Source organism: Lepidochelys olivacea (assembly GCF_965140295.1).
Source record: "Lepidochelys olivacea isolate rLepOli2 genome assembly, chromosome: 1".
Taxonomy (NCBI): Eukaryota; Metazoa; Chordata; order Testudines; family Cheloniidae; genus Lepidochelys; species Lepidochelys olivacea.
The window spans coordinates 311,988,051-312,003,820 of NC_140411.1; the positions used below are offsets into that span (position 1 = coordinate 311,988,051).

The window sequence follows — 15,770 nt, forward strand, 5'->3', positions numbered from 1 at the left end:
TGTGTCTTAGAGGGGCACAGCGGTTCCCACAGCTCCCAGGCTGCACCCCAGCGATGACAACCCTTCACATTACCCATGTGACAGAATCTAATATCCAGAGGAATCTTGAACTGGTTACCAAAACTAGTTAAACTAGTTCAGCATAGACCTGCTGTTCTAAGGTATTAGCCATCTAGCTCCAGGCTCGTGACCCAGAAGCTATGGCAGAAACAAGCAGACAGAGAAAGCCTGGGTAAATCTCTACCTCCTGATGGATTTTCCATATGTTGCTTCCTCAGCTGTGGTCATCCTGGCCTCCTCTCACCTGCTCACCAACCTCCTCTCACCCGCAAGAGAGCTCTCTGGCTGCACTTACTAAACTGGTTTTCCCAATCAATAGAGAAAAAAGACTGTAATCATAGGAGGATTTTGACTTCTATCATGTTAATGCACTTTCTCGGGGAGAGACTCTAGTCTGGAATCCTGCCCATGTTTTATTGTTAAGCATTTCTCATCATTGGTTTAGTAGTGCTTGAGGCTATGGCACTTCCCACAGGCTATGGCACTTCCCAGGCACTTCCACTCGAGAGAAAGGGCTGCAGCAAGGAGGTATTACCACTAGTTCTGAATTGCTTAGCAACAGCTAGGAGGCAGAATTACCTGCAAGGGAGCCAAGAGGAACAACTGTTCAGCTCTGGAGTGGGGATCTCCTTTGCAGAAAGTGAATTTACATATACAATACCAATCTTTTTATAAGAAGAGTATTATGATTGAAGTCACTTTCCTTTATCAATGGAGAAGACCAACCTGGTGAAGGCAAATCTCTCATACCGAATAGTAATTAGGAATGGAAGCACTTCCCAATTCCTTTCCAACAAAATAATATCAAATGAGCAGATTAATGGATAAATGCTCCACATAACTAGAACATTCAAGGAAAAGTACCCTGAGACATTAGTTTATAAATAGGAGTGAATTCCAAAAACATTATGCTGGGTATAAAGAGTTTTATTTAAAGCTAGATGCTGGTGACATTCTTCAGAAGTAAAGAATAATGTAATATTCCTTTTCATATAACCAACACTTTGGTTGTCACTGGGGATTGAACCTGTAACCTCTATGTAGAGCATAAACCTCTACAGCATGAAGTGAAGGAATAAATTTGGCTTTGGCTGACAGTTAAATACATTCATATCTTCATTGGACCAAGCACAGACAGAGAAGCATAACACATATTGAGCACTGGGTTACACACAGAAGTATGGATAGATGACTCTCCAGTAGGTGCTTTACTGGCTGCCTACCACAGCCCTCTACGGCAGCTGATAAATCTTGAAAGTACTGCAGTAATTTAATATCACTTTTACTATGCAAATAATTTGAAGTGTTTTTACATGGGCTTGAATTTAGAATGTAGAAGAGTTTAAGAGGGCTCAGTTTGTGGAATGTAGAAGAATTAAAAATGACTGCATTACTTTAATTATTGAATAAAGCTCCAGTTGGCTGAACTGAATCACTTTAAAAAGAAAAGGAGGACTTGTGGCACCTTAGAGACTAACAAATTTATTTGAGCATAAGCTTTCATCAGCTACAGCTACCTCACGAAAGCTTATGCTCAAATAAATTTGTTAGTCTCTAAGGTGCCCCAAGTCCTCCTTTTCTTTTTGCGGATACAGACTAACATAGCTGCTACTCTGAAATGAATCACTTTAAAATCATTACAGATTTCAATATTACTTTCAACATTCCTCACATTCCTGTAACCAACCCCAATTTTTTTCTTTCGAAATCTACCAAATGCATATCTGCAATTTGCGAGTGACTACTTCCTTCCATTTCATACTGGAAAGAACTGTGACAACTCATTGTAATTATTATTGTGGACCTTCTTTAAAATACAGAATTTACTACTTTTGAAAGAACCTGACTGAAAGCCCTAGAGACTGAAGTCCACTCTTTATCCACAGGACATGGACAGCAGAGACAACAGCAGTGCAAGTGTCTTCATATTGATCCACCACTGTATCTGAATCTGGGACCCAAGACCTGCAAGCCCAAGTCAGCTGACCTAGGACAGCCATGGGTTTTTATCCCTATGTAGATGTACCCTATAACACTGAGGTCCTTCTCAGAGTCCCTGCTTTTTAGGGTACAGTCCACATTCCTTTTAGTATGGCCTATGTTCTTTGTTCCTAGAATTCCTTGCATTTGGCTGTATTAAAATTTATGTTTGTTTTCAACCAGCTTGCCAAGAGAAACAGGTCACACGGAGAAAAGTGACCTGTCCCCATCATTATTTACCTCACTACTAATCTGTGTGTCATCTGCAAATAGTCCAGTATCTGTATCTATTTGATTACTACCTCAGACTACCATCAAAAAGCGCAGTCAGTTCTGGCTGAACCTCATCTATCTGGAACTAGATTTAGATCACCAACTCAGTTCTCTGGACAATTAACATCCATCAGCTTATTAACAACTTCTGGCTAATAATGACCTGATCTAGATTTGAACCCTCTAGAGATGAAAGACGTGATAATCCTGAGCCAATATGTTCTTCCTTAAGGTCCTTTTTATGCAAAAGACAGGAATTAAATGGAAAAAAATCTAAACATTATGCTTTTAAAAAATTACGAGTTATAAAGACCACTAAAAACATGGCAAATTCACAAGCCTATTAAAAATACAGGTCTGTAATTGAAAATCCAGGCAATCCTTTCTGTGCAAAGTTTGTACAGGACTGACTGTTTACTTGTGTAATCCTGAAAGTCACGTACAACATTCATTAGCAAGTATTGTTATACTACAAAAAATTGACAGCTCTAGACACGGAAGACTACTCACCCGTGAAGGTCTCACTGCAGTGTAAATTACTGAAAACTGAATTCCTTGTTCTTGCAGATTTTCTTGCAGTCTTCCAATTATTTTGTCTGTAAATACACATTTGTATAGTTTACCAAACTCTAAGTTGAGAACTAAAAATCTATGATCATAATACAAGTAACAGCATAGATAGGTATTTAAACTTACTAGGATTATTATTTGAAATAATTTATATGACACCACAAGTTGTATGATAATTTACAATCACAGAAATGTAGGGTGAGTAGGGACCTCGAGAGGTCACCAAGTCCAGCCCCTTGTGCTGAGGCAAGACTAAGTAAACCTAGACCACCCCTGACAGCTGTTTGTTGAACCTGTTCTTTAAAACCTCCAGTGATGGGGATTCCACAACCTCCTTTGGAAGCCTATTCCAGAGCTTAATTATCCTTATAGGTAGCAAGTTTTTCCTAATGTCTAACCTAAATGTACCTTGCTGCAGATTAAGCCCATTACTTCTTGTCCTACCTTCAGTGGACATTGAGAACAATTGATCCCTGCCCTCTTTATAATAGCCATTGACATATTTGAAGATTTTTTAGATCCCCACCCCGTCAGTCTTTCTGCTCAGTTCTAAAGATGCTCTGTTTTTACAACCTTTCCTCGTAGGTCAGGTTTTCTAAAACTTTTACCATTTTTGTTTCTCTTCCTTGGATTCTCTCTGAATTGTCCACATCTTTCCTAAAGTGTGGTGCCCCGAATTGGACACTGTACTCCAGCTGAGGCTGGATTTACAAAAAGGGAGTAAGAGACATTCACTGCCCTAAGGAAGTTACAGTCCACATTAGACAAGACAACAATTCAGATAAAGAAGGGGTTCTGAAGTTGTGAAGAAAGTACAGTAGGAAGGATACCTGCGAGAGTGGGTTTTAGGAAAGTGACAGAAGAGAAGATCATCCAGCAAATGATAAAAGGATATCTATGACTGCTAGTTAAATTACCAGCTAATTAAAAATAAAGCTGAAGAATTAGTAAACTGTGTTTATAAGGGGAGAAATTATACCATGTACCCCAGAATGTTCAGAGCATATGATTATTGGAAACTTACCACCAAACAAAGCTCAAAGGGTTAGTGTACCTAAGATATGTGCACAATATGTACTATACTGAGAGTAATAATTCTACTTGACATTGTGAATTTTGGGTCTGACCTTACTAACTCTGAAGTCAATGGAAACTTTGCTATTGACTTCAATAGGAGCAGAAACAGATAATTCATTAGCCCTGCTGTTAACATTTCTGAGAAAAATAAGGTAAGTTGTCATGAAGATGGAGGCATAACTATATGGTGTTGGTGTTGGTCCTGCTTTGCGCAGGGGATTGGACTAGATGACCTCCTGCGGTCTCTTCCAACCCTAATATTCTATGATTCTATGACTATACATGGAGGAATCATTACAAAGTACCAGGTTTTCCAAACTCAGTGTCTTGCCATAGTTTTGCAGAAGTTTTCAGTAAGGGAGTCCAAAGAATATTCTTATGGAACATTCATCATTCATAAAATCATATATAATTATGACAATTTACAGCTTATCTCAAGTTTGCCAACTGCAACTGAAAACACTAGGAAAAAACTACATAAGATCAAGAACACACATGGTGAATGTCAAGAAACGTTAGCTTTTTCAGTGTGATTGATGGAGAAGTCAGTCAGTGGGCTAATATTTCCTGTTACTGCTTCTTGTCTACTAAGCAAACCTGTCCGATGAATGGATATTTCACAACCCAGCCAAAACAGGCTTCTTATACAGATTCTAAGTGGACAAGCTACAGTAACTGAGTTTAATTTTCATTTATCAGTATCTGCTCTCATTTCATTACCCTTTTAACCTCTCCTATTTAGTGAAATTGTGCTCTCACGCTTAGGCAGCTTTGGTGAAAATTTACATAACTATTTTTCAGCAGGATTTTGCCAAGTTTGCACAGTTAAGACAATAACAATTTCACTCAAGAGAGGCAGTTATCTAAAGGTGTTTTTTTTAAATGATAAACAAAATTTATCTCCTATAAAAAATCCTGCACATAGACTTTCCCCAGCAACACAAATGACATTTACATTTTATATCTTTGATCTAGGAGCTCTGAGAAATTACATCCTGCAGATTTATGTACAGTGTCACTTTAAAAAACCCAACAGCTTGAGTCGCTGTTTGCCGCAGGTATAATATAATATAAAATGTGTTTGTGTCTCATTTAAGATATCCAAAGAACTTCTGTGGTAATAATACATTATTTAGCATTTCACTGAAAAAAGGAGACAAGCGTAGCTATAGCTACCAAGAATATCAATGACTTTTTGCTTTCAGGAAGGTCTAGAAGCAATCTATTTATTCAGAGGAGTTGTCATGGGAATACCCTCAGGACAGTATGTTTGATAAAGACTACAATTCACCTGTTACCAAAAAATACCAAAACCCCATGACACACACACTATCCATTTATTTGAAAGTATCTTTAAGAATGTTTCTTAGATTATAAACGCTTCAAGGCAAGTAGTGTGTAGCTCTGTGTTTATACAGCACCCAGCACAATACAACCCCTATTTACTATTTATGAAATTAAAATAATAATGTTTAAAAGTTAAAACACAAAAAAGCCAGTAGCAGTACAACTAGAATCCTGCAGCCATATATTTAGTACCCAACTTCTATATATTTGTTATCTAAATTAAGAACCTCCACCAAAACTGATAACAGAAAATAATTCCCCTATTCCCTTCTGGAAGGTCCAGAACCTGCAGTCTCTACTGAAGCTCCCATTAATTTCAGTGAGCACTTGATTTAAATAAGAACTGCAGGATGAGCACCAGGACTATCGTATGTTACTTCCTAATCAATCTTGATGTCCTCACTGAACTTTTACACCATGGGCGTGGGGAGGAAGGAAGAGAAGAACTGAGGGAGAGGAAAGGGAATGGAAGGAGAGAAATCGAAAGAAAGAGAAGGGGCAGCAAAAAAATAGCAAGAGAGGAGAATAGGAAAGCGAAGGAAGGAGAAAGAGAAATAATGGAGAAAAGTAATGGGTAAGAAATAGGGGTTAGGAGGAACAGACTGAGAAGAAGGGAAGGAGGAATAAATGAGGAAGCAATTAAGGGCCTTATCCCAGATCATTAAAGTCAATGGGAGTTTTGCCATTGACTGCAATGGGTGCAGGAACAAGCACTTAATGGAGAAGAATCTAGCAGACAGCTGGTATAGAGGAAAGGGTCTACTGAGAAGGGAAGGATCTTAGCAAAAGGGAAAATAGAGAAAATCCTAAGTGAATGTCATATACTCTGCCTCAAACAAGAGGGAAACGGAAAATACTGAAAGGAAACAGAAGGAGCAAGACAAAGGTAAAAATCACGAAACCCCTCCCCCCCCCAGTATCCTGAAGAGGTGAAAGAATAATGGCCTAAGAGAGAAAAAAATGATCTTTAAAAAATGAGAGACGTAGCCCAAGGTAATCTTTTCACAATTATTACATACACACACAGAAAATGAAATCTTAACCAAGACCATAAGTCTGGATACATGGAATTTTGGGGAAGTTTGGAATCTGAACCCTAATCTAAATTTCCCAGCTGGTCTCATTTCTATAACATGCTGACCACCACCTACATCATCTTATCACTTCAAGTCAGACTTTGGGGTGTTTGAAATCCAGATCTGACTTCTAGCTTATCTTAAACAAAACATGATATCTCTAGTAAATAAAACTGCACAAGAGTCTTCTGGAGTTTTGTTGTGTCATATTTTAAAACTATGTGCAGTGGGGAGGAAACAGGGGCATGCTGTGTGTGGGGGGGGAAGCTGGGGCACACCCCACCCCCCAACCAGTGGAGGCACAGAACTCCTCCAGAGCCAGGACGGTAAGAGCAAGCTCCTCTGGCACCAGGCCAGGGTGGGAGATGACAGGTCCTCCTGCTCTGGGGCCAGGGTGTGGGGGAGATCCAGCTTCTCCAGCTGCTGGGAGGAGGGGACGAGAGCCATCTCCACTGGTCCTGGGGCCACAGCGGGGAAAACCAGCTCCTCTGGCTGCTCAGAGAGAGAGAGCTCCTCCAGCCATGGGGTGCACAGAAAGTGCCCCTCAAAAACGGGAAAATTTTTATTCCTGTGCGTGCCTCTGGGAAGAAAGTAAAGAATTCACTGTGACATGCATACAAGTATTTTTGAGTTGCTATTCACTGTTACAGGAGTGCAGTATTTCTCTTGATTTTACTGTTGGCATTGTCAGAAACAATACACAATATTTATTGGTTTACGGCATTCTTGTCATGTTACAGGGATGTGACAAATGGCATTTGTTGTTACTGGTCCAAACACCAATAGTAGCTATCAGTCATCAGTAAATAATAAATACAAATAATTAATGACCTTGCAAGGAATTGTGACCTCAAGAGGTCTCCTGATAGCAGTAACATTTGGCAAATGGATTGCGTTGTGTGGCTAATAATAAACAGATTTGCTGGAACATGGAATGCATGATTCGGAAAGCTGTAATGCGAACCTTTTATATAATGCAGTTTTTGGAACAGAACAGTGAGATTCCTATATGATTTTGTCCCATCAATTCCATAGACCATTGACCTAAATCAGCAGTTCAGTAACTTTTCATTTTTTAAGTTTAAATTCACTGTCACTGATATTTTCAGGAGTTATTGGGTAGTGCTTTGGTATCACCATGGTTGGCAAAAGAACCAAAAGGACTGAACATGAATTGTGGAGCCAGCACGCATTTCTACTTTTATATAGCTGATGACACAATTGAAATGCAGGCCAGGGCCTAGCTTTTGCTGCTCAGGTGTGCAAAGGAAGCAGAAACTGGCCATTTCTTTGCTGGAGCAGTGAGTCCCCCATACACAGAGTGGGTATAGCCAATTCCTACATTATCCCACCACCTCTGCAGTTCCAGAATAGGAGAGATCTCAGGGGTGTGGCCAGAAAATGCTACACTCTGGCAGTCCCCATCTGTCGGAATGTCCCTTGGGGACTGCTATCAGCTGGTGGAGTTTAGGGCAGTTCTCAGCCTCTAGTTCTCCAGGGGTTTGTGCTTTTTTTGGCTAGTGATGCTACCATAGTGCCTCAGTGATTCAGAGAAAGAGACCAGCTAATACTTTCTACTTAAAAATCAAATTCACTTTGTCCTACTCAAAAATAAAGCACCATTAACTTCAGAACTAAGAAGTTCTTCCTGATTTCCAACAGCTGCCTCTGATTTTAGATCTGCAGTTTTGGGGACGCACATAATTATAGGCACATTGTATAGCCACTTAGCCACCTACAGTAATGAATTGATTGTGTGTGCAATCATTGGTACCCCTGAGAATTGCCCCTACAGTTATTTGCAAGCCTCATAATAGGAGTTCTAATTTGGAGCCCAAGTTAAAGCCCTGTGAAAACTAGGGCTGTCTATTTGCATATAGTAATTGTTTTACAGCTAGCTTACATACCCTAGGGGGGAAAAGGTTTTTAATACAGAAATGTGTGCACTGATGCCCCCTTAAAAAGCATTGTGTGGTACCTACGAAACCAACAACAAATTAAACTTAAAATCAAGCACTCTTTGAAGGGCCCCATTATCATTTTACAGAGGCAGGAGAAGCATTTCCCAATCTTTTCAATCATGTGTACCATTTTACTAGACTAAGACCTCAATCTTGCCCTCTTGAGCTGACACCTCCTATTTAGTTGTGTGCACTATAATGTACAAACATATGGGTGGGTGGGCTAAAATTTACAGAAGTAAATAGGAGACACAGTGAGCAGAGGCTTAACACTGAAGCAAGGATGGAATTCATAGTATCAATCACAAAAAGACCAGTCATATTTAGGGCCTGATCCAGTAAAGTCAACTGGGAGACTTCCATTGATTCCGGTGGACTTTGGATCAGGCTGTCAGTACCTAAATGCTATGGTGATTGGCTATAGACAAGTAATATAGGTGCAGATAGATTAAAAGAATCCTAAAGAATTAATAATAGTATCATACCAATTGTTGGGAATCACTAGAAGGTATAGCATGCAGCCTCAGGAAAATAGGACCAAATCATGAAACACTGGATACAGCAGCCACATTGCTTACCATTTGCAGCAAAAGCCTTTGTAGAAATATCATTTAATCTATACAAAAAAAGAAAGATAATTAAAATATTGTATAGACCAAAATAATATTCTCAAGAAATGTCTGGCGTTAAAGGCCACTTTTGGCATGCCCTTCCTATGCTGATCTGCAAAGCCACTACTCCCTTCTTATTCAATCCTTAAAGTCCATTTCTTTCTTCTGCAAAGCCCACAAGAAACTAGTCAACTAAGAAGTATTTATTTTATTCCTGAAAAACTCAAACTTCTTTGCTCCATCAAGCTGTTGAATTCCCCAGAACAAGAACCCACGTTATTGGTATTAACCTGGTCCTTCCCTCCCCAGACTCCCTCTCATTAAGTTCTGTCCCCTCTCATTATGTCATGTTGTCTGATATTAGCTTGTAAGCCCCTTAGGACAGAGCTCTTGCCTGTATCTGTACTGTGACATGCTATATAACGTTATGCTATCTTAGGGTTCAGTTATGTCTTTGATAGAGTTAGAGTTATACTAGAGCGAGGGAGGAGCTCCACCGTTCAAGCAACGGTGCATGTATGGAGGTATCAGGGGAATGAACTGAGCAGAGGGACTTGTGACACCATTGCAAACTGTGTAGCCAGCCCTTCTCTCCCCAACACTCTTACGTTGATGCTTGGTGGGGTTAGTGTTGCAAGCAGGACAGGTCCCACATTCACTGTGCCCATACATGCTTCTTCTAGGGTTCCTAATGCTGCTGGCAGTGCTCCTCAGCACAGCAAACCAAATTATAGCTGCCTCCTGTGCAGGTCCACTAGGGCAAGAAGGGACTGCCCAGTATCTGCCTCCCCCTTTGGCATGGGGCAGGCATAAGTTGGCCTTCAGGGCACAGCAATAAGCAAAACTCAACATTGTAAATAGGAAGCTAATATTTTAAAAGTTGCTCTCAACATCTTGCAGTGTGGTCTGCAAATTTTTAGCATCAACTTCAAAGTAAACTAGTTGCTTGATTGTACTGAATTGTACTGAGAGCTACAAATGTAAAAGCTAGCATTCAAAGACTTGAGGGTGTTACAGGGTAAATTCCAATGAGCACAGAGGCAAAATAAATTTCAATGTAACTTTAGATTTTTCACATGTACAATTTACTTTTATGTTTAAAAGCATCTCCATGTGCTCTTTCCTCTCATGACATCAGTGACAGAAATGTTTACAGTAATTTATCACTGCTGTCACTTGGAAGAGAATAGAAAGACTGGCTAGAAATATGCCAAGCAATGGTGAAATTGACAACAGAACAAGTTATTATCAGATTAAATAAAATAATCAAAGTCCTGTCAAACTCAATAATTTGTATGACTATATTGAGATAAAGTACCTAACGGGAATTCTGACAGCGCCTGATAGGACTGCCTATAAACTTCGTAGCTTTTTGTTGAAACAGAAACACAGAAATCTCCAGGTCAGGAGAATGGTCCCTATAGTTCAGTATCCTATCTCCAACCGTGCTCCATACCAGACACTCCAGAAAGAGGTGTAAAAGCCTCATAATTAACAATCATGCAATAACATGCCTATGAAGGAACTTTCTCCCTAACCCCGTCAGAGAGAAGATGGCTTAGTCCCAGAAACATGAAGGATTTTATAATTTCCTTTAAAATTTTACCATTTATAATTTAATATTTATAATTTCATCCTGTCTAATGTGGCTAAGATCTCAATATTGATATAAACATCCAATCCTTTTTATAATCCTGCTAGGTTCTTAAACTCTGGAATACCTTATGGCAGTGAATTCCACAGGTTCATTATGTGTTGCATAAAATAATTCCCTTTATCAGTTATAAATGTGTTGCCATTTAATTCCATTCGGTGCTCAATGTTTCTAGGATAATGACAGAGGTAAAATATGATTGACCTTCTCTACATCATTCAAATATTGCCCTTGGTAAACTTAACAGGCAATGTGAAATAATACAGAGTGTGTATTTAGAGCAAAATATTTGATAACTTTCTTAATCCTGTAACACTATTGTTTTAGGCACAAATTTTTAAAGGTTTTTAAGTGTTGCTGTGCTCAGCATTACAACGCCTAACTAATTTAGGATCCTAAATCCAATTTTCAAAAGGGATTTAGGCCCTCAGCCACTTCACTGTCAATGTGATTCAGGCTCCTAAGTGCCTAAATTCCTTTTGAAAATAAGATCCCAAATCAGTCAGGTGTTGCAACACTGAGCATAGCAATGCCTCAATAACTTTTACAAATCTGGGCTTTAGTGGCTTATATAGATGGTTAATACACATGGCATGTTCAAGAAGGCTTGAAAATCCTGAAAACAGAAATGTCCATTCCAATCTTTATTGCAACAAGCTCCATACCTGCTGACTGGCTGTAGCTTTACCACAAATATGTTGGGCTTGGATGTGTCTACTTCCAGCTTAGATACCTCAAACTCGTCTATGTCTGTTAGCTTCCAATCCATTGATTCTTGAAAATAATCCAAAAGGTAACTGGTAGCCTGACAGTCAACAGCCGATAAAACTAAAGAGGATGATGAAGACTCAAGGAGTTTCTGTAATAAGTATGTGGAGAATTTAGTCATCTGCTTCATAGTTAAGACACAGGCAGATTGCTTTTTTATATTCTTGATTATGATATTCAAATCTGCGCACAAATCCAACATGGCAATTTAAAAAAATGGCAAGTAATGAGCACTGGTAGAGATGGTTGAAATTTTTTCAAAATTATTAAAACTTTGCAAAGCTTAATTTTTTTTCTATTTTTTCACCAGTTTATAGGTTTTGAAATGTCTGAAAATTCAAAATGTTGATGAATTTTTTTTGTAAAATTTGTTTGAATATTTTCACAAAGATAATCCTGTATTTTTCAACCAGTAATGTATTAACATTTTTGCCAACAGGTTTTATATCTCTTTAAATTGATAGCACATTTTATTTAGCACATATTCCACATGAAGGCTTGTAAGCATGATACTGAAAGGGGCTAGATTGACAGCTCCTGGCCTGCATGCCCCAGAACACATACAGTGCTAGTTTCCTCACACTTCTACACCAGTGTGTCTCAATGTGACACAGTAATTCCATCTCCATGGCTACTACACCACGAGGAAGTGTATTTATACTATCAGTCTAATACATAGAGCTGTCAAACAGCTGTCAAACAGGAAATTAATGCCGTTGTAATTGAAACTAATCAATATAGGTAAGCACAAGTTAGAACAGTACAATTCAGTACCAGACAGCCACACTACCATGTCTACACACTTTGCATCTTAAATACCCATTCTTGATAAGTGCTATGAGTGACTAATTTGTAACAAATAATTTGATAAATCTTGCCTATTTTGGGGTCACAGAATCTCATGCTAAAAGAAAAGGAGGACTTGTGGCACCTTAGAGACTAACCAATTTATTTGAGCATGAGCTTTCGTGAGCTACAGCTATGAAATCTCATGCTATTGCTATTTAATTTTTTATTAGTATTTTCATAAATTTCAATTACTTCCTGGCTTGCTACTCAAAACCTGAATCACAAAACTCGGACTGAGCTGACTCAGTTGGGATTGATCAAACGGTATATCTGTTATTTGATCAGGTGAGCATGACTCCTTTATTCAGGCTTCTGAGCCAAACTCTCATGGAAATTGAATTAAAAAACAAAACAAAAAAACCTCTTTCTGCAAGAATGAATAAATAACGCTAATGTTCTGAAGATGCTGTTTCTGTGTCACTGCAAACCTACACTATCACAGGCTCCCGAATTGAGACGCTGACAGGTGCTAAGGCCAGTTGGGCCTGTTGCCTTAACATGGTTGGGAACCGGGGGCGGCTGCCATGCAGAAATCCAGATCCAGAATGGCTGAACCACGTGGTTCTTTCTAGAGAAGTGTGATAGTAGCAAGGCTGATCCACAAATGTGCACTTGAGAAAGACTAATAGAGTCTAAAACAGGCTGCCTGGTGACTATGACACCTAGTTCACAGTATCTTCTCTTTTGCATTTCTAAACTTAGGGATAATTGCTACTATATCTAGTGTTCTGATATTAAACTTGTTACAGACTCTCTCTTAACTAGTGCTAGTGTTATGGTGTTGCTAAAGCTTTTCTCTTCCAACTCATTCTTTCTGTTCCCTAACACTTTCATGACCCTTTTCTGTTTTTCTGATTGCTCAGATGTTTTGCTGTTGCTTATGTTTCCTGATAGTATTGATTTTAAAGGAGAGAACTCCAGGCTAAGGTTAGACATTTTCACAGTTTGTCTAGCTGCAAATCAAAGATACCTCGGTTGTATTGTCCAATTAGCCAGGATGGTAGAAAAATAACTACAGGAATGAAAACAGGGCCAGCCTGCCTTGGTTCACAGGCCTCTGAGAAGGCTTCTCAGCTCCTTTTACAGGAAAATGATGTCATATCCTGTATTGCTTGTTTTGGTTAATGAACCTGAAGATAGTTGACATATTGCATGAGAAAATCCTGATGCTATATTTAATGCCAATAGTTTTGCTACTTTAATTCAGGGAAGTCTATGGCCTGTATTATGTAGAGAGCCAAACTAGATGATCACAGTGATCCCTTCCAGCCTCATAATCTCTGAACCCCTTGCTTCCAGCAGCAGGAATTGTTCCAACAAGAGTATCAAGCATTTTTTAAACTTTTTTGTTAAAGAAACATTTTTAGTGATCAGTGTCTTGATTTATAAAAATTATGAAGAGGGATATTGAAAAACCTATATGAGTATTGCATACCTGTCATTAAAGAACCCACATGACAGGGGGTTGGACTAGATGACCTTCTGGGGTCCCTTCCAACCCTGATATTCTATGATTCTATGACGCTTTAGCTGTCTAGCATATATTCAGACTAGCATATATCTTCAGCTCATCAGAATCCTGCACCCTTTAAATGGGATTGAGAATGCATAGAGCTACCCAGATGAGCCTGATTTTGCATTCCAATGAAGGATCAGGCACTAAGGGGCAAATCCAGTTCTGAGTAATCAAGCTGGATATTGGGAAGATCTGCAGGGGAAAGGGAGAGAAGTGTTCTCCCTAAGCACACAGAGTGACAGTGGAACCCCTGCATAGAAAGAAGCTGGAGTGTAAAATATTTGTAAAAGGAAATTCTGCTGGCTATGTCGAATCATCATCGGAATGAATTTTGTCTTTTACAAGTCACCTACTCCTCTTTTAGATCAAACATTACAGGAACCTTTTTAATTTATTTCATTTGTTTCCAGAAAGATTGTTAATTGTTCTCATTTGCTCTTAGATACAGATTGTGTTTAGATACTTTTCTGTCAATTTTGTAACAAAACATATTTTGGGGAGAAGATTCTTATGTTCCCAGACTTTTCCAGGGCAAAAACAAGCCAGAAGTAGGCATGTTTCTTCATATAAATGAGAGATCCTTGAAGTCTTTAATCTGCAAAAATGCCATTTAAAATATCAAAGTTGTGGGTTTATTTTCTACCACACTGATCAATTAGTGTCACATATGCAAAGCAAAGAGAGTTGGAAGAACCATCTGTTTCTACTCAGGTAACAGTCTTTTGAAAATCAATGACAATCACATGGAAAATTAGTGTTGTCACTATTTTTGAAGTTTTCATCTTACATAATGTATTTTATATTTTTAGATTAATAAAATATACTTTACCACAAGTTTCAGGACGCATACATGAAATTATGCATTATAGTTCTAGGGAAAATTGATGCAATATACTTTAGCAGATAATAGTTATTTCAACTACTGAAAGTATTTGTGAATAAGAAGCTTTTCATTCCATTGCATTTCCTAATGTTGTGACTGTTGTTATTGCATATCTCATTTATTAAATTTGTTCCTGCCCTTCCATTACAGGTTAATTTCAAATTGTTCTTTTAAAAATGGGTGCATTGCTTGTTCTTTATTTATGTACTTATTTTGCTTCTTTGTGATGTATAAAGAGGGCCTGATTTTATTCATTTGTTTTTATTTTCTACTTTTTTGAAAAAACCTTGTAACTATCAGGAATGCCAAGTCAGGTCATCCCTACTTGTGCTTGAAAACCTCTTAATAGTAGGAAGTAGTGTCTTAGAGCATGTTTACCGTGTGTCTTCACACCACAGCTGAAGGGGAAGGTTTGAATCTTTAACAAAGACAACCTTTATCTAAAAGGTTAGGTAGTCACTGAAGTTAAATAAGTGTAAACAAAAACAAAGTTTTAAAGATTCTAAGGCCTTCTCTATCCCAGGCAATTGTACCAATTTAATTAAATTGGGTTAGAAACTGAATCTGGTTAAATTGGTGTAATCCTCTTGTGTGGAGACTCTTAAATTGGTTTAAGACTATCTTGTATCAATCTAGTTGAAGTCAGTACAAGGGTAAATAGCAATAGGTTTCCTGGTAGGGTAGGGAATAATATTTCAGCCTCTTTAAACAGAAAGGAGGGGACATGGGTGACTGAGGACTGGTCTACACAGTTCTGTACTGCTACAATTACATTGGTTTAGAAACCAACAGTTAAAATGGTGCAACTCGTACCGTGTGTGCAGTTATGCAGATATAAAGATGCTTATAGCAATATAGTTTATACCTGTTAAGCAATCATGTTGAGATAGGATTATATGTCCCTGTTCAGCCAGTTGGTAAAATGATCAACAGTTTTTAGTGCCGATAATGATGGCAATTATTTTCAGTTACATACATACGTTTGTTTTGGCCAATTAGATTATATTTGGCTATCAAGGAGTGTCTATAATAATAAGTCGTGTAGCTGTGCATATGTACATTTACACACATACAATATCTAGCAAAAAGTTCTGACTTACAATAGTAATTACACAACTGCACAGCTGGCAGCTAATTAGATTGCT

General features: G+C 38.5%; 1 protein-coding gene across 3 annotated transcripts in view; it reads right to left on the bottom strand.

Moving 5' to 3' along the window:
* Positions 1–15,770, bottom strand: part of ATP6AP1 (ATPase H+ transporting accessory protein 1) — a 92,787-nt gene that overhangs the window by 45,388 nt on the left and 31,629 nt on the right. For all 3 annotated transcript variants that reach the window (XM_084617864.1, XM_084617865.1, XM_084617866.1), the window contains 3 exons: positions 11,275–11,468; positions 8,923–8,960; positions 2,824–2,909 (listed from right to left, as the gene is read on the bottom strand). In XM_084617864.1, coding sequence (XP_084473990.1) covers positions 2,824–2,909; positions 8,923–8,960; positions 11,275–11,468 — 318 coding nt within the window. The remainder of the gene's footprint in view (positions 1–2,823; positions 2,910–8,922; positions 8,961–11,274; positions 11,469–15,770) is intronic.